We start from the raw sequence: 26,854 nt of genomic DNA on the forward strand, positions 1-26,854 counted from the left end.
GCTACTATTGTGGCAGAGCAGCTATACCTTAGGTTTCCCACACAGTACCCTCAATGTATAAATCTCCTAGTCTGTTTTCTGTCAACAGTTAATCTTGTTCCTGAATATTCTGGAATCCAGTTTCTTGCAGGAGTAATATGTTCCAAAAGCAGGAACAGGTTCTTAACCTTATGCTTCCCACTCACAAAATAATACCCCGTATCTCAAGCATGTAGTATTGAGACTTTGAAAAGGCTTGACAGCTGCTACTGAGTTGGCCAGTTTGATACCGTTAGGCCCACTTATTTCTGCAATGAGTAGCACAGAATTCGATAGTGTATTCTTCATAGCATTTTCTCAGTGCTGCATAATAGTAAAGGGGCTTCATATCATCAATCACATGTATTCAAAGCACAGCTAGAGCATTACATACTAAACATTAGATATTAAATTGAAGAATGATGAAATATTTCTTACAACCGTTTCTATTTGCTGTAAGTAAAACTACTGGTACAGGCTAACATACCTTGTTTAAAATTTTGTAATGCTGCTAGTTGGTTATCCCTGCTTTAGATTCATGGCAAAGAGAGGACCAAAATCCCTTCAAATTTCAGGGCCATGGCTCAGCAGTTGAGCAGTGGCTCCCAACATTTCTGATATGGTGGCCCACAAGTCCAAATTTACTTTGTGTGGTGAGCCATCCAGGGTTGGTCCAAGAGACAGAGAACAGTGCAAACAGTAGGAGCCACCATTAGGGATGGCTGGCCTGCAACCCACTTTCAGAGGCTTCGTGGCTCACTTTTGGATCTGCTTTACATGCAGATAGTTTCAGGTAGATAGTTCAATTCCTACCATTTCCTGTTTTAAAAAAAAATTAGGCAGCTATACCTGGGAAAGACCTGTATCTGAATTCCTGGGAACTGCTGCAAGTCAAAGTCAAATTCCTGAGAACTGCTTCAAGTCAATACTGAGCTAGACTATTAGCTGCTGTTGCTCCTTTTTCCATTTTGAGGGACGAGGACAAACTGGCAGTTAATCAAAGGAACATACTTACTTTGCCAAGTGATTCATGAGCAAATGGAGCATGTGTCTGTTTTTCTCAGGGAGTCTGTGCACTAAGCTGTGGATCTCTGAGAGCCTGGATTCTTGATTCTCCAGTTCTGCAAGATGACAAGATACTTTAAGGACAGAATGTCAGTCACAGCAAGCGGAGGCATTAATCTTCCACAATACTTAACGAACCCGAATCACTGGATTTCTTCTAACTTAATGATTAAAATATGCACATATACAAGCACATGTCAATAATAGTAAAATCAGTAGATATGACCAAGGTGATTTTTATGCAACACCTTCAAAAACTTTAATTCTTCCAAGTCATCATATGGTAGCAGTTCTGGAAGACCAAGGAAGCACTATTTTCACACACTTGCAGATGTAAAAATGACCATAAAATAGAAACACATTTTGAAGATACAGGTTGACTCATTTATTTACTACTGGCTCAGACAATAACAATATACTCTAGTATAAAATGTATAAAAATCAATACACTTTCTTTGGATCTATAGCTGAGAAAACAGCTTGAAAAATCTTTTCTAGCTCATTTCATCTATACCAAGCATAGGGAAGTACAAGGAAGCATAGCATATATACTCATTCATTCACAGTTTTCTGATATAACAAAATAGAGACAATTCTACACATTACCATGTCACAAGATCATTAGCATGAAGAGCTTGGGAAATACATGTCCCTCATAACCCAGAGCTTTTTGGACACCCAGCTACACTTTCATCGAGCAAAGTAGCAAACCAATTTTATAGGAATACAAGTAAGAGATAAAGCGACTTGAATGTCTTCAGGGATGTTTTTACTGTTACTTATGCAAAGCTGGTATGGTACAGCTGCTAAGAGAATGAGTGCTGAATCATAGAATTCCCCAACTTTAATACTGTGTCTGCCTTTAATACTGGGTCAACCCCCCCAGCAAGCAAGAACAATTCATTGTGCAAGTGCAGTGAACTGCTCTCAGCAGATGTGAGGGGCGAACTTACCACAGATTTAATCGCCCAAGCTGCCAGCCCTCACTTTTCCTCAGTCCATGCACCATTGCAGTAAGCCACACCGAGGCCACACATGGCTGGCATGAGCCACCCCATGGCCAGGAGACGCAGCGAGACCTAATGCCATACGAAATGCAGTCCATAGCAACCAAAGGCCCTGGAGTTACGGCAAACTCAGGAGGAACCCTCACCTCTCCCTGACATCACAACAAGTCCCTGCCACTTCCCAATGATCTGAAGGCCAAGCAGTATATAGGAACTGGGAGTAGGCATCTCCTCCTCCCTGCCTCACTGCCTAAAGGTGAGAAAGACAGATGAGGGGCTGGGAGAAAGAAAAAAAGATAAAGGGGGAAGGAGGAAGAGATGAGGTGTGACGATGGGGGGAAGACAAGGTGAGGAGGCAAGAGGGGAAAGATATAAGGGGTGGGATGGGGTAATGGGGGAAATACAGAGAATGGATTGGAGACAGGGATAGAGTAACAGAGAATGGGGAGAGGAGGAGGAGGAAAAGAGACAGAAAAAATGGGGGGTTAAGAGCAGAAGAGTGACAGAAGGGGTGGGGGAAGAAGAGTTTAAAAGTTACAAAGGCAGAGTGGCAGCAGGAAGTGGGTAGATATGAGAGATAAGGGGTGGGGGAGAGGGGAGCAAGGAATGCCAGGGGGAATGGGATTCCTCTCACCCCCCCACCTTCTCTCCCCCCACCACTGCCACACCTTAGAAATGTAGGGAGACGCCTGCAATGGTTCCCAGAAATCTCCCCCCCCCCAGTGATTCTCGTGGGCTCCTTTCATTAGCAGTCAGACCTCTCCTCCCACTGAAGTGCAGTTTATAGGTATGAAGTCCTAAACACCCTCCCTCAAATATTACAAGCACAAGGCACTGCCTGGCATAAAATGAAACAAAATGGATGCCAACCAGATAAAAGCCTGTAAAAATATTTTAGAAGAGGTGTCAGAGTGGCTGACTAAGTGATAGCCCCCTCCACACTCTGGAGAGCTGCATAATTTAGGACAATGAGATCTCCTAAGAAGCTCTTGACTAATCTCATCCATGCCCGGCCTCACTTCTGCTCACCCATTTATCCTCATTAAGCACCACCTAACACCATTCACCCAACCTGGTAGCTTTTCCCATCCGGTACTCACAGGGTCATTAAGCATCATTTACACCCATTATCCACTTCTGGAAAAACCATCCAGTTATGGTTTGGGGGGTGAAAAAACAGGGTTGCACTTACCTGTAAGTGTTGTTCATTGAGGTCTTCTGTGCAGGCACACATGGGACTGCGCATGCACAGGCCTGCCAGTCAGAGGATTTTGTAGCTTAAAAATTCACTAGAGGGCGCTCGATACCTCCCAGTGTGCAGGCACAGCTGTTTTCCCGCCGAAACAGCCTACTCCCGGGAGGTGAGGCACCCTCTGCGGTCAGCTCCTCTTGCTGCCGGACTCCTCAATAATATGAAGATCATCACTGGAAAAGGAGGGAGGGTATGTCTGCCTGCACAGAATACCTCAATGAAAAACAGTTACAGGTAAGTACAACGCTGTTTTCATTGTTGGTCTTCTGTGCAGTCCCACATGGGAGTTTCACAAGCTTCTTACCTGGGTGGTGGAAACTTGTTCTTCCGTGGAATATTGATTGCTGTACCACTGTGCCCACTGTTCTCTCTCACCTGTCGAGGACGTCCAGGGCGTAATGTCTAAAAGATGTCCGCAGATGACCAGGTCGCAGCCCTGCAGATGTCCATCAGCAGGACTCCTCTCAGGAACGCCGTCGAAGTCACTTGCAACCTAGTAAAATGTGCATGCATCTCTAGCAGACAAGTTAAGTTAGTAGCCTTATTGCATAGATTAATGGCTTGTACTACCCATTGTGCGGTGGTCTGAGGGATCACCTGTTTTCCTTTCTTGGGCCCCGCATAACAGATAAACAGTTATTTATCAACCCTAAAGTCTTTTGTGCGATCTAAATAAAACAGTGTAGGGCCCTTTCTGCCTTGTCCGAAGGATTCGGGAAGAAGATCAGCAGTGAAAGTTCCTGTGTAACATGGAATTTGGACACTACCTTGGGTAGGAATTCCAGTGTTGGTCTCAGAACTACCTTTTTGGTATGTATTTTCAGGAATGGCTGACCCACACATAAGGCCGCCAATTCGCTAACCCTCCTAGCTGAAGTTATTGTGAATAGCATTGCCACCTTCATGGTTATGGCCCTCAGGTGACAAGCAGCCAGGCGTCCAAAGGGTTTTGACATTAACTTGGTCAATACTATTGCAGCAACCATTGGGGTACTATCTTCCCTGTGGAAGGAAACAAGTTCTTCAGGCCTTTCATGAACAATTTCGAGATGTAATGCGAAAACACTGTTCTTTTATCAATAGACAAGTGAAAGGCTGAAATTGCTGCCAGGTAAACTTTCTCCCATGAGACAGAGACCCCTGTATTCTTTAACTCTAAAAGAAATTCTAACACCATGGCCAGTGGGCAACTATATGGATCAACTCCCCGTCCTGTCGCCCAGGACGTAAATCTTCCCCATTTGAGATCATAGTGCCTAGTGGATGGCCTATTGGTGTTCAAAATCATTTCCACCACTCCTGTCGGTAAGCATCCTACAGCCTCAGTAGCCATGCAGTCAGTTTGAGTTTGTTTAAACATGGTGAAACACCCCTCAAAACAGATTCGAGTCTGGTTTCTTGGGAAGGTGGTGGAAGGTCTGGTTCATCATTTGGTATAACCGGTGGAACCAGAGCTGCCTGGGCTAGAAGAGCGTCACTATTATAGCTCTTGTCCCTTCTGTCTGCATCTTGCTCACCATCTTTGATATTAGAGGTATTGGAGGGAATGTGTAGAAAAGGCTCCTAGACCAGGTCACTTGGAAGGCGTCCCCTAAGAAGTCAGGTTCCAGACCCCCCCGCCCCCAGAGCAGAACAGTGGTGCCTTTGTGCTCTCCTTTGTGGCAAATAAGTCTATTTCCAGCCAAATCCACTCTCGGAACACAGGCCTGACGTAATGGTCCCCAATGGACCACTTGTTTGTATCTGTGCCGATCCTGCTCAGTCTGTATGTAAAGGTGTTCTCTACACCTGGTATATGCACTACCTGTACATAAACATCATATTCTACAGCCCACTCCCATAGAACTATGGCTTCTAGACACAAAGAGTGTGTTGTTGTTCCCCCTTGTTTGTTTACATACAACATAGCTGTGCTGTTGACTGCTTGCACTTAGCACTTAGCACTTGCACGTTCTTGCCCCTGACCACATCTGAGAAGGAGAATAAGGAAAACGTATCACCCTGAACTCAAGTGTGTTAATGTACAGAGAAAGTTCTTCCTCCATCCTCGTGCCGTGGGCTGCAAGGCTTCCACAGAGTTACCCCCACCCTGATGTGGAGGTGTCTGTGGTAATGGTTACTTCTGTACAGATTGAACCAAATTGTAAGCTTGTCATTAGATTGTTGTCCACCATCCGCCAGTGAAGGCTCCTGAGGACTGATCTGGGAATATTAAACTTCTTCTCCCAAGGATGTTCTACAGCACAGTAAACAGATATAAACCATAGTTGTAGTTCCCTCATACGTCACTTGGCCAGGGTTATGACTGCTGTGGAAGAGGCTATAAGTCCCAACGGTGTCTGGATCTGCCTAGTGGATTGGAACCTGCATCTCAGGAACATTCTAACCATGCCCTTGATTTTCTGTGCCCTCTCCACAGGTAAGAACGCCCTATTTAGAGAGGCATCCAATACAGCACCTATACATTGCACAGGTCACGTGGGGCTCACTCTGGACTTTTTGTGGTTTGCGATCAGGCCCAGTTCTGAACAGGTGTTTAAGGTCAATTCAACCTGTCTAGACAGGTCTTCTTCCGACAAAGCTGAAATCAGCCAGTCGTCTAGATATGGATATATTGAACAACCCAAACTCTTCAAGTGGGCAACAACAACTGCTATACATTTGGTAAACACCCTAGGGGCTGTGGAGAGACCAAAGGGGAGTACCTGGTATTGATATATTTTGTCTGCACAGGTGAATCTTAAATATTTCCTGTGGGAGGGGTAATTCAGATTTGAATATACGCATCTTTTAAGTCAATTGCTGCAAACCAAGAGTTGGGGAGGAATAGTGTCATTACCACATTTAGAGTGGTCATCCTGAATTTCTGTAATTTGATAAACTTATAAAGGTTTCTGCGCTCCAGTATGGGCCTGAAATCCACATCTTTTTCCTGTACTAAAAAGAACTTGAAATAAAATCCTAGTTGCTCATCACTAGACAGCACCTGCTGGACAGCTCCCTTGACTACAAAAGTCTTCAGTTTGTCCAACAACTCTGGTCGAGGGTTATCATCAGGCTTACCAGGAAGATGCAAACACGGTAAATAATCAAATTCAGCTTTACTACCAAACATAATTATTTCAAGTACCCACATATTTGTGGTTATAAGACACCAGGCCAAATAATAAGCACTGAGTCTGTCACCAAATGATGGCTCACTGTCCCATCCTAGTCAGAATTGCTTCTGACCATGTTGTTGGGAATCTTTGCTAGGCTGAGACTGAGACCCATGTCTGGATCTGTGGCTCTCCACGTCTGAAGAGTGCCAGTCAATCATGTGCTTGGGTTTGCTGGCTTCCTTGCTAGTGAATTTAGACTTTTTTTTCCTGGGCGGTTCTGGCAGGGTTGGTACTGAGGTCGGATCCAGTCCTTGCGCTTGTGATGGTGGTGGAGTCAGTACCCTGGGTCGGATCAAGTCTTTTGACTTCGAGCATCGGATCTGGGATGTAGCTGGCTCCAACTAAGCCAGTGACCTCGACTCCGGTGGGCGCTTCTTTTGGCTCCGACCCAAGTCAGACAGGCTCGATGGTTCCCAGGAGATGGCGGGAGTTCGGATCTGGGATGTCATCGGTTCTGACAAGATGAGTAGTTGAAGTCAGATTTGGACTCGGTTGTTCTGTGGTGGCCTCAGTCAGGGTTGCCTTAGCTGCATTAGTCTGCGGGTTTGCTGCTGCTAGTGCCTTCTCCCAAAGGGCCGCTTTCAATCAGGAGACCTGTTCTGCGCGCACTTTTGGAGTAAAGCCCTGGCAGATCTTACAAGTCTGGCTATTGTGCTCCTTGCCCAAGCAGAGGAGACAGAGTGAATGACCGTCAGTTCTGGTCATCTTGGTGTTACATTTTGAGAAGCATTTGAAAAGGGCTTTCTCAGCCATTACTCACAGCTAGGGATGTGCGCTTCGGGTTTCTGATTCTGGAAAAATACCCAAATCAGACCCAATTTGTAAAGATTCAGGACTTCCAAATTGTCCCCAGCATACTCGGGCTGTTTTGGAAACCCCAAATCAAAGATTCCCGAAGCTATTTGTATAGCTTCGGGAAGCTTCAGAGCAAGGGGTTGAAAAGTCCCTCCCCATGCAGCAGGAGGGAGAGGGACATTTAAACCATGGATCAGCTGTTTGTCGAGGTTTCTGACAAGCAGCTGAGTACTTTAGAGGAAAGGAGGATCTCGACATGGCTTGCCGCCGCTGAGATCCTCCTTCCGTTCAAAGTCTCCCTCCCTCCTCCAGCCGGTTGGAATGGGGGAGACTTTGAAAGGAAGGAGGCCTGCAAGCCACCCTGAGATCCTCCTTTCCTTCAAAGTCTCCTCCATTCCAACTGGCTGGAGGAGGGAGGGGGACTTTGAAGAGAAGGAAGGTCTCGGCACGGCAAGCCACGCCAAGATCCTCCTTCTCTTCAAAGTCTCCTCCATTCCAAGTGGCTGGAGGAAGGAGGGGGACTTTAAAGGGAAGGAGGATCTCGGCTCGGCTTGCAAGCCGTGCCGAGATCCTCCTTCCCTTCAAAGTTTGGGGTTTGGGGTGTTTAAATGGCTCTGCCGCTTGCAAGCAGAAGGTCCCTTTAAATTATCAGCTGGCAGCCGGCAGGGGAGATTCCCCCCTGCCGCCTCCCAGCTGATAGTCTAAAGGGACCTTTAAAAGGCCAGGTAAGTGGGTTGGAGTGGAGAGGGGGGTAAGTGGGGGGTTGAGGGGTGGGGGTCCTGGCGGAAAACCCAGCTCCCTGAATCACTTCAGAATGCTCTGAATTTTTATGGAGCATTCTGAAATGATTGAAATACCCAAATCCAAAGTGGCTTGCTGCTTCGGGTTTTGGGTGTTTCCGAATGTTTTTCCTGCTTCGGGTTTACCCAAAGCAGGAAACCCAAATATTTTCGGGCTGTACACCCCTACTCACAACTCTTCTTTCCGGTGAAGAAAAAAATGAGAACAAAAGCAAGAAGAAAGTATGAAGATGTTTGATCTCGTGAACCTCCTCAATGCTACTGAACTTCTCACATCAGTGGCACGTCTGAGCCTGCTTGCGGGGAGGGCGGAAAACAAATATGATATAAAAAAATAAATAAATAAAAGAGGAACTGAGGGCAGAGGGCGATGTGCCTCTTGGAAGTAGGCTGTTTCAGTGAGAAAACAGCCGCACCTGCACACTGGGAAGCATCAAGCGCCCTCTAGTGAATTTTTAAGCTACAAAATCCTCCAGCTGCAGGCTTGCGCATGCACAGTCCCATGTGGGACTGCACAAAAGATTGACAATGAACATTAACTCAACCCAGGGAGCATTTTGCCCTATATCTAGAATCCCTAGCCACCAGTGTGTGTGTGTGTCTTTGGATCAATATACATGCCCCAAAATTTGTTTGGGCCTTCTCTCCTTTTCTTCGTGAAAGACTGATTGTTTTGCTGCCGCCTCCATGGACCTCCATCTTTGAGACTGGTAATTATAGCCTTCCCTGAAATTGCTTTCTCCCCTTTCCTCCTTGATTTCCTCTTAGCTAACCTTATATATGTGTTCTATGTGTTGTTGTATGTTTGCCCTTTCATTTCTGTTTGAATAAAAAGCTTTCTGGTTAAATTATCTGGCTGGTTTATTTTGAGAGTTCTCTACGAAAAAAATCCCCATAGACACTAGTGGAGAATCCCAGTTACCCCCTCTCGCTTTGTCTGGCTGAGAGTTGGCTTCTGATTCCTCACACCCAAACTATACAGCATCCCAGCCCTCCAAGGCTGTAATGCAGAAAAGGTTCCCAAGTTGAAGTTCACAAGCCAAGTTTCAGCTGATTTTCCTGACTCCCCTACCACTTATCGAAGCTTCCTGTGAGTGGATCAGCAGTCATCTTAGCTTATTTGCTGATCAGCTGAGATTTGGCCTCCAGCCTCCCTTCCCAGGAAATATAACAGGATACCCACAAGCAGTTGATCTGCAGCTTGAGCTTGCAGAGACAAGATGAAGCTCACCTCTGATTGTGACAGTAAGAATGGCATGATTTGCTGGCATATGTGATCACAGAGAAATTCTGAGCATCCCTACCTCTATTTCCAATCATGCAGTTGTGCTTCAATCATCAAATATTGTTTGCTGACTGCAATGATCCAAACAGTTGTAGAGCAACTGTTTCTATACTTTTGACATGCAAACTCTTCCATAACATCCTGGCACACTTTTATTGTAGGTAGCACACAACTAACATTTCCTCTTGCAATCACAATTCCATTCCTGCTTGCAGGAGTTCCTTAACCAGCTGATCTGTGCCAATTAATTGCAAGGGGCTAGAAATTACATTCAGCCATTCCATCGTCTCCTTCAAGAGGTCATGACAAAGTACTTACTTGCTGCTTTGATGAAGCTTCTTTGAAACTGATACATCATGAGTGGCCCTGGGAGCATTCTGGGATACAGAGAGTAAAGCAGAGACAAATCAGAGCAATAAAAGAGATGACAGAATGGCTGAAATGCAGTTGGGAGCTTGCCATTACCATAAATCCTTCTTAATCATATAGGCACAGCTAAACACTGCCAACTCAGCTAGCTTAATTCCCCATTTCCTTTTAATTAAAATCAAGCACATTTTCAAAAGTAACAGGATAAACACTCTTACTTAATTCAGATTTAATAAAAAACATTCGGGAAATTCTTCAAAATCATCATGCAAAAGAAATCACCTTGCAAATAAGATGACAATTATCCCTATACAGATATATCCCCATTTTGGTCAACAAAAGATAATTCTAGTAAGGGACAGGAAAACAGTAAATGTCATACAGTATCAGATTTTTACTAGTAAAATTACCTAACTTGCTAATAAATATCCTTAATCCTCCATCTTATTATTATGATCTCTTCATTGTTCATTCATGACAACTGGAACAAACACCACCATATAAACCAAAGTGCTATGGCTTTGCGATGGTTAGGCCAAGAGAATAAAAACCTTAGGGAAGATGCATGTACTCTCCTTGTAGCAATAACATAGGAACTGAATAAAGAGAATAATATATCATTTCCTTTACTGGCCCAGTTTTCTTCATGGAACATTAAAGATGCATACATTTTAGTCTGGAAGTGGTTACCTAGTTGGGGTGAACCTGGACATTTTCTCCTTCTTCCTAGTTGTTGATGGCATATGAGGGAAGAAGAGGAGCAATGGCAGAGTTCTTGGCTAGCATGAATGTTCCAGTCTTTCTACTGAGGGCACGTAAGTAAGATGGGACACAGGAGAACAAGCTTGGAGCAGTACAAATGGCTAGACCAAGCCAGAATAGGAACATCAACCATTTAACCCAGCACTCTGGAATGTTCGCAAGAAGTTTACTGCTCATAAAATACTAGCTATTTACTAAATTATTTGCATAAGGAATACATTGTTTCAAAGATGCTCAGAGGTCGCTTAGTATAAAGACAGAAACCCAGTACAGATGATAGTCTCATGAGTGCACTGAATGTGAGGAGGAAGGGAGAGTGGCCCTGGTTTCCTGCCTCCGTACAATCACTTGATTGTCTACAGAGGTGAACAGATGGAGGAAGTAGTAGTAGTAGTAGGTTTAATTGTATATGGCCAAAGGCTGTCACAATACAAAGTTAAGAAGAGATGGAGGAAGTAGCTACATGAACTCAACCTCTCCGTGATCAGCAATGCTTGGAAAACAGCATTGCAGACCATGAGGAGGGAATGAAAATAATCACACAATCAAAGTTGCTTCATAAACAGAATTACTCGTCTATTAAAGTGCTCAGTGCAAAATGTATCACTCTTAAACTATACAGTTTAATATACAAGAACCTATGCATTCAAACCATACAAAAGGGGATTATAAATCATTGACCGTGTCCCTTTAAGAGAGTTTCCAAGAAGGAAAAGAAGACAATCCTTTTTTGGTTTTTTATCTCATCAATACCTCATGGTCTAGAGAATAGTCTTTCATGCGGGAGCCCCCCGTGTTTATTTAGAAGAACAAACACAGTACAGGACTGGTTTATTTACCACTGTGAGACTCTCTTAAAGGGACACGGTCAACGACTTACAATCCCCTTTTGTATGGTTTGAATGCATAGGCTCTTGTATATTAAACTGCATAGTTTAAGACTGACACATTTTACACTGAACACTTTAATAGATGAGTAATTCTGTTTATAAAGAAACTTTGATTGTGTGATTATTTTCATTCCCAAGTGTTGTTGTTGGTTCTTGAGTGTATCTTAGGTGAGCCTCTGTTTTGTTACTATGACCATGAGGAGGGGGTATACACATAGCCACTTCCTCCCCATGGCTGCATCCTGCAGACAACCAAAGGTGAGAGGGCAGAGCCAGCACACACATTCTCTCTCACCACACATTAGCTATTGTCTATATCTAGTTACTGTCAAAGTAGTCCAAGCATTAGAGTTTCAGACCAGGACTCGGAAACCTACGTTCAAATGCCTATCCATCAATGAAGTTCATTGGATAACTTTGGAAACAGTCACAACCTCTCAAGCTAACCTGCACTATAGTGAAGACACAGGAAGAAGGGACCATGTACAACGATGAGGTCATTGGGAAAAGAGAAGAATTAAAAAATGTGACACAGACAGAACCAGTCCAAAGGTGAATTGTTGCTCTGTAAAGTGAGAGTAAGTACAACACAAAGATTTTGTGTAGGTTCGATTTTGGGCCAGCCTTCAAACTTACTGACACAAAGATTTTGTGTAGGTTCGATTTTGGGCCAGCCTTCAAACTTACTGGCTTGGCTTGGGCAAGTTATCAAAGTCATTTTGGCATGCAGATGAAACCTTTTACATTCCCCTGTAAGACTAAAGTAAACACATGGCAAATATATATTTCTGGTACATGCAGCATACAGATATGACACATGGCTTCATCACTTGCTATTGATATAAGCAAGAAAAGTTTCTACTGTAAAATATATGCATGGTAGCCTAACCTACTTCACACAAGGGTTGTGTGAACGAGACAAAGAATTTTGAGAAATGCTATAGATATTATCATGGGATAGATTTCACTCTTCCAGTATCTGAAAGGCCCGCCTGCATTAGAAGAAAACTCCTCACTTTGCAAAAGACAGTCATCGGATCCAACTCGTTATTATTCATTATAGTAACAATATGTATTTTTATTGTTCAGTTTCATATTAGGCCTTCTGTAGTTTATTAAATAGATTAGGACCACATCTTCAATTCAGTGATTGTCAAACCGATATAGCAAACTGTGAGAAGTCCATTTTAGTGTCTGGTATTTACTGTCTTTGAAAAGCATCTGCATCAAAGTGAGCCAAGGGTTAATAAATACAATTTGCTACCAACAAGTTAACCAACACTCCTGTTTTGGTCAGGATTGCCTACTTCACCTCTCTAGATAGTTAATACCAGCCTTTGTAATGCCTGTTGAAGCTTGGATGGAAAATGGTTTTGGGATTGGATCTCCCTCGTCATGTTTGCGGTTTGTAACCTGCTGCCAAATAAATCTTCCCTTTATCTTTATTGCTGCATGATTAATGGTAATAAAGTTCATTGTGCTGAGAAAGTGCCAAAAGAAACAGTGTGCTTCTGGTGTTACGTTGTCCTCTGGACTGGAGCCCCTTTGAATGGCATTGGCCATTCCTGTCTTGTTGCAAGCTAACCCAAGTTTTACAGCAATCCTGTCCCAACATTTTAAAATGTATTCACCCAAGAGCTCAATGCTAAAATGTCAAGTGAGGTCTGACCCTGCTAGGAGAACAGTGGGGGGGGGGGGGCTGCTGTCTAACTCTAAGATATAATAATGTGCCAAAGAGTAGAATATGGGAATGCAGGGTGCCCTGGGAACCAAGTAAAGCTTAAATCATAGTAGAGAGGATCATAAATTACTAAAATATTTTGCAGGGAGTTTCTGCAAGATTAGACCTGTATTGTACTACAGTCTTGGTAGCAATGATTAAGGGTGGAACTATACGTTATACTAGCAAGTATGTGTTTCCCAAATATGTGTCTCCTTTTTTCCCCAATGTAATATATTTTATTTTGAAAAACAAAATATGTGCTTGCTGACTAATCCTAAAGCAGAGGCGGGGCATATTTGCACATTTGGAGTTTTTAACCCTTTCTATGCCTATTGATTCTCACCTGCAAGGGAGTTCTCCAGGCACCTACCTTCCTTTGTCCTTGGAGCACCTTTTCTATGAGGAAAGGCTAAAGTGTCTGCAGTTTTCATTTTATACATAAAAATTAGTATTGTGGAGGAACTTGATGAGGATTTATAACATTATGCATGAGGCAGAGAATGTGGATAGTGAGAACTTTTCCTCCCTTTCCCATAACAGTAGAATTCCAAGACACCCAGTGAAGCTGATGGGCATCTGATTCAAGATGGACAAAAAGAAATACTTCTTCACTTGGCAAGTAGTTAAATTGTGTAATTCACTGTAAATAGATGTTGATGGCATTAAAAAGAGGTTAAACAGATTCATGGAAAATAGGGTTGGCAATGGCATGATGAATAAGAACCTCCTCCTCATCCAGAGGCAATAAATCTTTGAATACTAGTACTGGGAGGAAACGGCAATGGAGAGGCCCTGTTAGTTGGCCATCCAGAGCTACTGGTCGGCCACTGTGTGAAACAGGATGCTGGACTAGATGGACCACTAGCCTGATCTGGCAGGACACCTCTTAAGTTCTTACGGCTTTGGAGCCCACGCTGGGAAGAAAAAAACCAGTAAAGTGCCAGTGGCATTTGCAAGGGAGGATTAGCGGACCCAGGAATGATTCAGCACTCCACCACAACCAGCATCACCAGGAATATGAAGGTTGGGAATTTTACATTTCTTTTTAAAAATGTAGTTCTACTCTAAGTCCTAATGTCATTGTACAAGCGTGAACAGGGACAGGAAGCAAAGTAAAGCAGGGAATCTTAAGGGCACCTTAACAAACTTTACTACACTGGAGATGCCAGGAACAAAACAAAAAGAAAAGAAAAAAGGGAGGGGAGAGATCACAGGATGACTTCTAAACTTACCTCAAGTATGTTTTCAGTGCACTAGTGATTGTTTTTATCTCCCACTCTGCACAGATGTCATCTTCTGTTTCAGCTGTTTTAGGATCTAAGGAGAGACAAAAAAGTGAATCCTCAAAGCAACAAATTAATCTGCAGGATGGGCACCAAAGTTAACCTGTTACAATGCACTACCTATACATTCTCCTTGCTGCAATTCTACAGCTGGCCTTTTTTGACTGGAGATTCTCTTCTGCCACCACCCGTTCTCCTCAGCTCCCTGGACAACAGAGGAAAAGTATTCAGGTCAAGAGCAGCTGAATATCTGAAGAGAGGTTGATATACAGCTAGGAAAAGAGCACAATTAGCTCCATCTGTCCTCTGGAGAAGCTCAGCAGATGAACTGAGAAAGAGGCCTTCTGTTAGACAACAGGTGGCAGTGGTGGCTGGGGCAAGTTCCACCAGCATCAACTGGTGAGCCAGCTGCAGCCTTTCCTGAGTAGGGCAGATCTTGCCACTGTGGTACATTCCCTCCTAACATCTAGATTAGAATCCTGCAATGTGCTCTAAGTGGGGCTGCCCTTGAAGAGTGTCTAGAAAATACAGTTTCAGTAAGAATGCTGTCTGAAGAGGGCAATATGGACCAAATCACTCCACTCGTGTTTTATCTGCACTAACTTCCAAACTGCTTTTTCAGTCCCAATTCAAGATGCTGTAATCATCTGTAAAACCCTATATGGCCTGGGACCTACTTACTCCCATACAAATCTACCTGACAATCATCTTGTCCTGTCATCTGAGGCTAGAAAGGTGGTAATCTGAGAAAAGTCCTTCTTGGTCATGGCACTAAAATTACTAAATTCCCTCCCCAGGAAGATTCGTCTATCCTCTTTTATCATTGTCTCCCACCAGCAGGTGAAGACATTTGTTTCATCTCGTATACCCGACTATCCTTCTTGTTTGTTCTTAATTAATGGTGAGAGGTAGACAGACAAGAAAAGCAGCTTGATACAGTCAAAAGTTGTACATTGGCTGTGCAAAGCCAACCAACTATTACACACATACACACATACTATTACACACATGATTTGAAGGCATTCTGATAATCCCAAAAGAAATGTCTAGCGTGACAAACCACAAAGTTTGACTTCATCAGTCATAGAGATAATTTCAAATCAGAAGCAGGATCACCAGCAGTCTTAATAATCCAATCTGTTAATAGCCCATCCGTAACAGTTTGGTGTAGTGGTTAAGAAAAGACATGGGCATGAACAGAAAAAAAAACCCGAACATGGTGTTCATTGTTCGTGGGGGCCAGCAGGTTCTCCCCCAGCCATAAAGATCCCTACCACACCACTCCCACAAACCCTACCTGAGCAGACAGCAGGAAATGTACCAATAATAAATAATAGCTTGGCCCCAGAGCCTGGCAGCAGCCCTGGAACCTGAAGGCGTAGATCCCTACTGCACCACTCCCAGAAACCTTACCTGAGCAGGCAGCAGGAAAGGTAGATCCCTATCCCATCACACACAAAGAAAATTCAAGCTCCATTGCACTCTCCCTGTCTCTCTCTCAAAATGCCAACAGCAACTGTCTTTCCCTCACTGTCTGCAAAACCAGATCTGGGAACGCCCCTCCCCCCTGCTCTTTGCTTCCTTGTAACAAATTTGGAGCTCCATGCTTGAAAGGAAGACCTGCCTATCAAGCTAAATTGGTCTTAGATTGGGGTTTCCAGGGCAACAGCAGGAGTTCGGACAGAGTTCAGGCAGTCCCTGCTTCTGGTTACCAAGGGAATTGATTGCAGGTGCCAGATTGTCTGGCTTGACGAACAGCAACGAATGAGGCTTGCAACAACCACCTGTTCATTTAGAATGGGGCCTCACAAACAGCTTGTTCGTGAACAGCTGATTGGGCTGTTCGTGGCTTTTTTTAGTTCGTATTGCTGTTCGTGCCCATCTCTAGTTAAGAGTGACAGGACTCCAACCTGGAAAACCGGGTTTGATTCCCCACTCTCCGCTTGAAGCCAGCTTGGTGACCTTTGGTCAGTCACAGCTCTCTCAAAGCGCTCTCAGCCCCAGCCACCTCACAGGGTGATTGTTGTGAGGATAATAATAACACACTTTGTAAACTGCTCTGAGCGGGCGTTAAGTTGTCCTGAAGGACAGTATATAAATCGAATATTGTTGTTAACTACATTTTTCATCCCATCTTTCATCCGAAGGGCTCAGGATAGGATAGTACCTATAATTCTCCTATCCCCATTTTATGAGGTAAAGACTGGTTTTCATCTCATACTGATAGACAAGTTCCCTAAGCACCCCCTTACACACCCAGTGATCACAGAATAATCAGGATTTCTGTGTGCTGAAGGACATGCCAGTAAATAGCTGAAACACAGTCCATCTCCAGTTTACATACAGACACTGCAAGGCTGCAAAATAAAATCCTGAGAAGCTCAAAAGAACTATGTAAGAAAGTCCTTTCCTTAAACATATCAAATATCTATAAAAATACTACTATCCTGTTTCTCAATGTTTCTTTTAATCTATAAGAAGTTGCTGCATCTTACAAATTACTTGGTGTTTATGGACTATTGTGATGCATGGACCAAGAAAGTCAGCACTAAAAAGAGCCATAGAACCTACGGTTAAAGAAATTTACACTATAAAAATAAACTACTCAAAATACGAAGTGAATAAAACAACAACAGGGCAAGTCAAAAGTGACTGCTGTGTGACTAACAGCATCATCCTTAGACCCTTCTATGCCCCCTGCCTTCAACGCACTTAGAAGGGTGTAACTCTGCTTAGGACATGAATGCAAATCTTGGTAGCATCCAAGCTATGAAGCAGGCTAGGCTGACAGCGACTGGACAAAGATCATGAGCTTCATAGCAGAGGGAAAGTTGACCCAGAATCTGACCCTCTAACCACTACTAGAACACACTGCATATTGCACTGGTATAAGGAGCAAAGCCTGCTCACCAATCCTGACAAGCCCAGCCTCTAATGGCAAGGAGGGTGTGCAATTCAATACAGCTTTGCATACACCCTGCCAGTCATAATGATGAGCAATAATTTTTGCTAACAGTAATAAATTATAATAATAAGTAGCATGACTGCACAATGTGAAATTATGTGAAACACTTTATGGGTGTCTCATTTCTGGCAGAGTTGAATGTATGTTTGTATGTTGCCCAGGGCAGAATCCATGCTAGGCTCAACCCTCCTTTTAAAAAATGGGTTGTGTATACACAGATAGGAGCACCCAAACTGCATCCAGCAGTTACCTTGTTTGGATTACAACAGAGAAAATGAAGTTCTCATAAATGCTGTATAATGGGGCTTTGGCACAGCGATGTGTCAGCAAATTATCCGCTGAGCTGCTTGACCCAGCAGACCTTATGCTCACAACTCCAGAAACCTTTCACCAGATGAGCACTCTTGCCAGACTGACATTTGCTGCTAGAAGACAAGGAAATTCTGCTCATATGGCTCCCACTGGCTTGCAAACCACAAACATCTGCAAAGGGCCTCAGGAGGCCTGCTAAGTAGAGTTCAAGAGCAAGAAAGACTGAGGCCAATTAACTTTATATTTGCCAATCATGATAATGTACATACAGGGGAAAAAAGAGGGAAGGACAGAGATCATTTTTTAAAATGGTGAATCGTTTTGAAGGTTAGCAGATGAGCAAATATAAAGAAATAAAACCATTCACAAATAAATGCTAGTAGCCTGCTTCTAAAGATTGCACAACACACTCTGAAAAGCTGGAATGGGTTGGGCGGTCACTGGCTTCTAGATGCCTAATTTCAGCTTGTTTTTCTGGTTCTGGCCTCTCAATGCCACTGCACTGTACCGCAGTCCCTTGCTGTCAGTTAATCCTTAGGGTCTGGGCTTCAGGATTTTCATTTTTAAAGCCCTTCCCTTCCCACTCCCTAATCATGATGATTTCCAACCAGCAAAAAGATATCTCTCACTAAAGAAATCCAGATTTTATGGAAATTTTACATCATAATCCCTGACCGGTGCAAGACTGTGTTATGTAACACAGGAGCCCAAACTGAGAAATTTGTAAGGTGTGCTAGACATTCCCTGAAGTATATGCTTGTAGACTGCCTATTTTGCCTTAGCATGTGTCAGCCTTTCAAATACACAAACAGCTATATAAAATTACAGAGAAATTACTTAAATAACAGCTGGACTACAAAGCTATTTATGGCATTGCATTTTAAACCCATCCGTTTTAATAGACTCTTTTTTTCCATTCCAGTCTCTGGGAGTCTCCCAAACAATCTGTTTTCAGCAAAACCTGCCAGTCACCACACCTCAAAATGGATCTTCCCAACAGGCTGAGCGTTTGGCTATTCTTATTCTCAGAGCCCTTCTGGAAACAAAATAAACCTGCCTGAAGTCATTGGGTGGGTGGAGTGTGTTCGTGTTTGCTTTAGTAAGAGTTTCCTTACCCATGCAAGCTTATATGGCCAACACAAATACATCATGCCAACACCAAAACATATCAAGAAACCTGGTGGAAATCTCTTCTTTGAATGTAAGGGGAAGAGTTAAGAAATTAAAATTAGCTTTGTTTATGTGGCATTTCACAGCAGCAGAAAGAACACCCAAATCATAATTGAAGTTCCCTGGCTTTAATTACAGATTACACAAAGAGGCAACGAACAACATGCACAAATCAAACAATCCATTTCACATTTTATGTAATGTTATTCTTAAGAAAAGGCGTTAGGCCTTCAAAACAAGGCCAGCCCACATATCTGAGGAGGGATAGCAAACAATCCCAAGCCTTAAATGTATATAACAAAATTTAGAAAACATATATGATGCCTGATAAAGGGTGGGGCTAGACCGTCTCTTTAAAAAGGGCTCCTATAAGAGACTGAGGAAATGAGGACACAGCTCTAAGCCTTGTACAGAGCTGCTGTCCTAGGATAGAAAAGGAATCAGGTGAAGCAACCTCCTTCTCCTCCCTTGCTGAGGCTTTGGGAAATCTGTTGGTGGAACACAGCAGGATGGATGAGGGCTGGCCAACAAAGCTGGAGAGAGGAGAGTCTCAGAATTGCCCTACTGAACATATTTTATTCTCTTTTGACCTGAGTCTTCAAAGCATTTCTTTTGACCTGAGTCTTCAAAGAAGCTTACAACTAAAACTGAAGCAGTGAAATAGAACGGTAAAATTACAAAGAAATGCATATAAACAAAACCAAAAGCAACATTATTAATTTATCACATTATCACAAAAAGTCACTGAAGTGAGCATCCAGTTAACAGATAATGGGAGAAGGTCCATGGGGGTCAACCATAGAAAATCTAGTAGCTCCTCACCTAATCCCAGAAAATGAGGTCGCCTAAACTCTAATTAAGATCTTAAAACTTGACAAAGTTCATATGGAAGTATGACCCAAATCCAGATAACCCAAATCCAGGCTGTTTTATAGGAAAAACCTACACTTTTACTTGCACCTTGAAATATAGACAATTAGTGATGACAATTAAGCTCATTCTTTTTAAACTGATTTAGTAATCTTGCTTCTGTTAGTCTAGCCCAGCTGAAGTTTTTTGACAGTTTTCATAGCAGCACCACACATATTTTACTGCACTAATCTACTCTGTTCCTTTACCAAAAAGGGAATAAGTTTCTTCTAGAAAGATCTGTAGATGAAGCACACTTCCAAGTTAATAACTATACATCAAGGCACAGACAACACCTGGACAGGATCTAATAGCACCCAATAGTATTCACTTGAGTTACTGAAGTTTTATATCTATACCATTCTTAAATTAACAGCTACATGGTTAGGGTTGGGCTTGGATGTCTGAGATGTAAGTCAAACTCTCAATTGCCAATAAAATTTCCTTCTTTCCTATTCCTTTTCTCTAGAACATGCATTTCTTCTTTTCTGAGAGCCAATTTTATGTAGTGGTTAAGAGCTGCAGGATTCTAATCTGGAAAACAGATTTTGATTCGCTATTTCTCCACTTGAAGCCAACTGGATGACCTTGGGTCAGTCACAGCTCTCTCAGAACTCTCTCAGTCCCATCTACCTCACAGGGTGTCTGTTGTGGGGAGAGAAAGAGAAGGTGATTGTAAGCCACTCCCAGACTCCTTCAGGTAGTGAAGGGCGGGGTATAAAACCATCTCTTTTCCTTTAAAAAAAACTGTTAAGAAAATCTTCAGTGCCATGAATTTCCTAGCCAAGTTCTTCTCCTTTGGGCTCAGTTCCTTACCTGAGAGCAGAACCATAAGTGACAAAAGGCACAGATTGGACACTTGTCTGCTTCCCTCAAGTTTTGATGGGAAATGTAGGCATCCTGGTCTCGCAGCTTCGCTCTCTGACTGCTGTCCAATGGACTTTTCAACTGTCACTTGTCCAACATTCCGCCAAGCTGCCTACATTTCCCATCAAAACTTGAGGGAAGCTGACAAGTGTCCAATCTGTGCCTTTTGTCACTTGTGGTTCTGCTCTCAGTGTCTATTTCATTCTCTCCCATGCCTCTTGCCTGATTTAGATTATATGCCTGTAGGCATAGATTCTGTATGACATAGCTACTTTTGTACAGTGCCTAGTTTTTAGTAGTTAACAAATATTAAAATATTAATGTGTTAACTATCAGAGAAGCACTGGAAGGGAGACATGCCTTGTTAACTAGCTTCTATTCCCTCTTCTCTCATTACTTTCCAATTATGGTTTTCCTCATTGGAACACAATTTTTTTATACTTGATATGAACACACTCTAAAGGAAAAAATATACATACTGTTACTTGGGAAGTAAGGGACAGTGTTTTTTTTATTTATTAAAAATGTTTATAGCCCACAAATTTGGGGTTGCTAACAAGAAAAGCTAAAACTGATAGGCATTCTTTACAATTCAAAATAAATTACTAAAAAAAAAGCCACCCGCATAATCATGAAACTTTGATATGTAAAACACTCATATTCAGGCATTATGAAAGGTTATGATGAAAATTTCCTGTGGGCTGATGCCTCTCACATGGGTGGCCCTGAGCAGGCCAAGAAAGAGCCCCTGGTTCACAGGCGGCCCCACCTTGTATAAGGTGGGCTGGTTTAAGCCAGCACTTCTCACCATGTGCAAAGTGGGCAGCTAATTCTCCCCTTCCCCTCATTGAGGAGTAAGGCTAGGAGAGGGTTCTTTTTCTGGGCTCTTTTTTCCCTCCCAAGCTGCCCCTGGTCATATCCCTACAACATCCACACAACCAAAACATGTTAACCTTGGGATCCAGTAGCATGGATCAACATGGACAGATTGGCTGAGATCAGAAGGGCTAACCATTTCTTGACTAAATTCTGCTGATAAAAACACATTCTTGGCAAGGGTCCAAATTTGTTTTTCAAAGAGTGATTGAGGATCAAAACACCCCAACATCTTTTACATACACAAAGGCCATTTCGACACGTACTTATAGGCACGGCCCACCCACGGAACTCTGGTGGCTTTTCCTCAGGCTTCCTTACATCTATGTTTGCAAAAAGTATGCATAGTGTTTCATTACTGCCTTTTCCACATGTTTACCATGAACACAGTTTCTCTAGTGTTTTCTTCTGCTGTGAGTTGACAAAGCAGCTTTTTCCTGTTCTGCACGGAAGAATCCTCCCATCTCTGCCCAGTTCCTTCTCCGAAGCTCTTTCTCTTCCAGTTCAGCCACAGAAGCCTCCTTGCAAAATGAACTGAATGCAATCATACATGTGCCAAAAAAAAAAATTGAAAGGGAGGTGGGTGATTTCAGGCTACGATGACCCAAGGGCCTGACCTCCCCTCCAAAACCGCTTTTGTTAGGGTCTGTTTGGAGGTTGCCCTGTGACCTCACAGTGCAAGGTAAGCAAGCATTTGTGGAAAGTGTGTGTGGAGGATGAGTTGTCGGAGAGACTCAGCAAACCACATTCCTAAAGTGAGAAAAGGCGGGAATGACAGACTGTGTGGAAATGGTCAAAGTTAACTTCTGTCTATAATAAAAAAGAAAGGCTAATCCCCTTAAGGACATCACCTCTGCCCAGTCTGAGCAATATTACTTGCACTGTTTCTGGACTGAATTTCAGCCTGTTCTTCCTCTTTCACTTGATCACTGCATCAAAGCGCTATTTTAAAACAAACACAGCCACATCTGGAGGCTTTGTTAATGAAACAAAGCTTGGTATCATCAGTATGTTGACAAGAATCTGCTAAGACAAAGATGGTGGAAGTCTAGTAGTCTAGTCCTTGCCCTCTTCAAATCTCCCAGCTCCCTTGTAGCCACTGGATAGAGATCTCAGAAAAAGAATGAAAGTACCGTGATTGGGCTTCTGACTTGTTATTCCAAGATTTAATCAAAGATTCCACAAAGTAAGGAAAGGGACTCCTCAGATATCTCCTGGAATGAATTAGCTCAATAATAGCAGTCACCTGAGGTGGGGTGGAGTGGAATTGCTTACAGCAGATAAAATAATGAGAAGAGCCTCAATTCTACCCTCTTAATCTGATCACTAAAGAACTTTAGTTCAGAAAAATGAATCTAACAAACACAACCTGGGACAGTTCCACAATTGCTACAAGGGTCATGAAGTCTGCACACAGCCTGTCGGAAAACCCTTGTCTTTGATGTTGGAGCTATCTATCATGGGAGTACTCAACATAAAAATAGAGAGCTACTTCTGTCAATATAGCTAATTGATTTCCTCCACGATCAATCCAGATTTGAGAATTGTCTTTCCTATAGGTGGCCTTTTCCCCTTTTTTGGTAGTTTAGTTGCAGGAGATTTTTCAGTTACGTTGTTTTACTGGTTTTATTTTAAAATTACTGGTTTTATCTTACTTTTATCTTACTTTATCTTATTTTAGTCTTCTTAAAAGTTTTCATTCCTGTTTGTTATTGTCTTTACTTTGAGGCTGTTTTTCCAAGTATTTGGCAGGCAGGATAAGGATAGGGAAGCAGGACGTCTCGGGAGATTTTAGCAGTCTTGGGCAGAGGGTGGCATGATGGTCTGATACAAACAGGGCAGGTAAAGAGACAAGATTTTAAAAAATATTTATTTTATTAAAAATGTTTATAAGCCGCCTTTCCTCCAAAAGTGTTCAAGGCAGCTTACAAGGAACACATCAAAAATCAGTTAAAAACAGAGTTAAAACAAAGTTAAAATACATTGAAAAGCAGGCCTCAATAAAACAGTCTTCAGCTTTCTCCCGAGAGAGAGAGGGAGCCAGGCACACCTTCATGAGAGATTGTTCCATTATCATGGAACTGCTGACAAAAAGGTCCTCTCCTGAAATATGCATGGTTTTAAAGGATAGAACCAGCACCTTGAATTGGCCAGTGAACTTACACGAAACCACTGAGTCACAAGTTTCTGCTGATCACCAGATCAGTAACCAGAAAGTCAACTATAATCCAGAACTTAATTTAACCCCATTCTCTAGGTGCCCTGTTCTATAATCTATACACTTTAAAGGTTTATACTTTGTACTGGGAGATTGTGAGATTTATTGGTTTGGGTTACTTCCATACTTTCTGTCAGAAGTGGTTCAGAAGGACTCAATGGCCACCATGACAACTATGTAATTTATTTTATCTATTCTGCTCTCCCCACAAGCAGGCTCAGAGCAGATAGAAGGTAATAAATACAATAAAAACAAGGTAGCATAAATTAAAACTATTCAGTCAGTTAAATAAAATCTATATAAAACAGTCATGCCCATATTGCACATCCACCAAACATTAAAACAAATCCATGGGGTATCTGTTCCTATGCATATGGACCCTGAATAGAGTTAGGAAATGTCAATAGGTCTTTAAAAAAGTGACAATAAAATCTCTGAATACCAGTGCAAGGAGGCAACACTGAAGACTGCTTTGCTCTCTAGGCCCTGTTTTTGGCTGCTCAGAAAAACTAGCTGGCCAATGGATGCTGAACTAGATGGACCACTGGTCTGATCCAGCAAGTCTCTTCTTATGTTCCTCTGCTTCTTGAAGCAGCTTACAGACAATGGGACTGTTGGTCTGATCTCTTCTGCTCTATAGTGCCGCTATGCTGTCAGCCAGAAAATCTAATGCAGCCTTCAGCCCAAGAGGATCAATTGACTTGAGAGCCAATAAAGGTTCTCTCTAGATCTGTGACATGATTGAATGGTTTGGCTTCTTTATCTGAACAACTCACTTTTAAATGCAAGTTAAACTGATACAGACTGCTTGGAAACTCTGAGCCTCTGAAAACCTGCCTCTCTGCCATTGATAGTTACATAAAAGAAGATTGGATCAATCATATTTTGACCCACCTCCATGACTCTACCACCTATTATCTCTTGGTTCCTACTTTTCAGGTTATTACGTACTTTCCCCCACTTTCTTCGATCACCCATCTCCCAAACAGCTTCCACAGCATTCATCCTTCTCCATTTCCTCACAGCGTGCAGACTTTCTGATTTTTAAAATGGGATTTTCTTGTGTCTTCCAAGCCTTGTGCTCTATGTCCTTCTCCTTCAGGTTCTTCTTTCTCAGAACAAAGTTTACTCTACACACTTCCTTTGCTTCCTTGAATATGGCTTCCCTATTCTTTAACTTCCCTAAATCCTAGGACTTGAGGTGGGCACGGACTGGAAAACGGACCTAAATTTGACACAGTCTGGCCCGGTTCGTGGTTCGCGAACACGCGGTCGGTGGGACCACTTTTTCATGAACATTGGTCCATTTGGGCCCGTCTGTCGGTCTGTGGTCCGTGCATCCAGAAATCCTGGCACTGATCTATCAATTCCCTAGGCAACAGAGGGGACGTCCACAGACCACACCAATTCTAGCCCTCAAAACCTTGATAGGCAGCTCTGGCTGCCAACCAGAGAGCTCTCATTCTTCTCTATGCAAGCAAGGAGCAAGACGTTATTCCTTAGGGGCATCAGGGGATGGAAGTTCTGCAGCCCTGGGAACACACCAATGCTAGCCCTTAAAAATTTGATAGGCAGCTCTGGCTGCCAACCACAGAGCTTCCATTCTTCTCTATGCAAGCAAGGAGCAAGAATTAATTCCCTAGGCAACAGCTGAGAAGGTGTCTGTGTGATGAGCGATGGGGCTCTTTTCCCACCTTTTCTGTTTGATTTTGCTTCGCTGCAATTTTTTGGTGCTGCAAGCCAATGGGCATTTGTGACTCCTAGTATCTACTGGATGTTTCCTGGGGGTGGTCACTTTGGGGGTCTGTAACTCAGACCTCCAAAATGAAATCTTGGTCAAACTTGTAGGGTGGCTGGAGGAGAGCTTGCTGAAGCCTCGCTGCGAGTTTGGCATCTTTGAGTGTGAATGGGGCGGTCTTAGAGCCCCCAGAAGTGATGGACCACAGACCGACACACTGGTCCGTGAATGGGGTGGGTCCATGAAAAGTTCGTGGACTGTGGTCCATGAAATGCAATGGGCCATGGTCTGACAGTCTATGGGGTTTTTCTAGTCCGTGCCCACCTCTACCTAGGACTTCTCAGTTCTCAATTTAATGCCAGTCAGATTGACAATTTTTCTTCCTTACTAGAAATTGGATAGCAAACACTTCAGTTCCTCTAGTAACAAATTGGTCCACTACACAAGCTCATCCAATTAAGAGGATGGCTCCATTGCCATGAACATAACAGCCAAAGGAAACTGTGACAGACTGCACTTGCAAGCAGGTTTCCTAAGTTTGGCAATCAGAGAGCTGGGAGTGAAAGAGTTAACTCTTGCTTGGAGTGGAGCGGAGAGCTCGAATGACAGGCTGCTCCCTTATCTCTGATTGGTCAGTTAGAATCCGACTGAAGGGTGATAGTTAGGTTCTGACAGGTTTGTTCAGAGAGAGTTTGTAAGTCTGACAAGCAGGTCACACAAGTTCCTCTCTGGAGTGTGGAAAGAGGAAACTTTTGCCTTAACTGTAACATCACTGGTTGTTGCGGATTTTCCGGGCTGTGTAGCCGTGGTCTTGGCATTGTAGTTCTTGACGTTTTGCCAGCAACTGTGACTGGCATCTTCAGAGGTGTAGCACCAAAAGACAGAGATCTCTCAGTGTCACAGTGTGGAAAAGATGTTGGCAGATCATTTATATCTACTCAGGAGGGGTGGGGTGGGCTGAATCATCCTGTAAGAGTTTCCCAGGGTGTGGAATGCTAATGGAGGGAGGCTTCACTGTATCCTGAGGAGGTTCTTTTGCATATGGATCGGTGCTTGATGTGCTAATCTTCTCTGCAGGGCTATTGTCGGGTATAGAGTGTTTTGTTAGCCTGGTGTTTTTCAGGACTGGAAACCATGCTCTATTCATTCTTAAAGTCTCTTCTTTCCTGTTGAAATTGTGCTTATGCTTATGAATTTCAATGGCTTCCCTGTGCAGTCTGACAAAGTAGTTGGAAGTGTTGTCAAGTATTTTAGTGTCCTGGAATAGGATACTGTGTCCTGTTTGAGTTAGCCTATGTTCAGCCACTGCTGATTTTTCAGGTTGTCCAAGTCTGCAGTGTCTTTCATGTTCTTTTATTCTTGTCTGGATGCTACGCTTTGTGGTCCCGA

At 43.1% G+C, this 26,854-nt stretch overlaps 1 protein-coding gene across 3 annotated transcripts in view; it reads right to left on the reverse strand.

The window, feature by feature from the left end:
• ARHGAP26 (Rho GTPase activating protein 26) overlaps positions 1-26,854 on the reverse strand; it is a 401,231-nt gene that overhangs the window by 140,700 nt on the left and 233,677 nt on the right. For all 3 annotated transcript variants that reach the window (XM_054976071.1, XM_054976070.1, XM_054976072.1), the window contains exons 16-18: positions 14,360-14,444; positions 9,702-9,760; positions 1,034-1,139 (exon numbers count right to left, since the gene is read on the reverse strand). In XM_054976071.1, coding sequence (XP_054832046.1) covers positions 1,034-1,139; positions 9,702-9,760; positions 14,360-14,444 — 250 coding nt within the window. The remainder of the gene's footprint in view (positions 1-1,033; positions 1,140-9,701; positions 9,761-14,359; positions 14,445-26,854) is intronic.

The sequence above is a fragment of the Eublepharis macularius genome, chromosome 4 (genome assembly GCF_028583425.1).
Source record: "Eublepharis macularius isolate TG4126 chromosome 4, MPM_Emac_v1.0, whole genome shotgun sequence".
NCBI classification, from domain to species: Eukaryota; Metazoa; Chordata; class Lepidosauria; order Squamata; family Eublepharidae; genus Eublepharis; species Eublepharis macularius.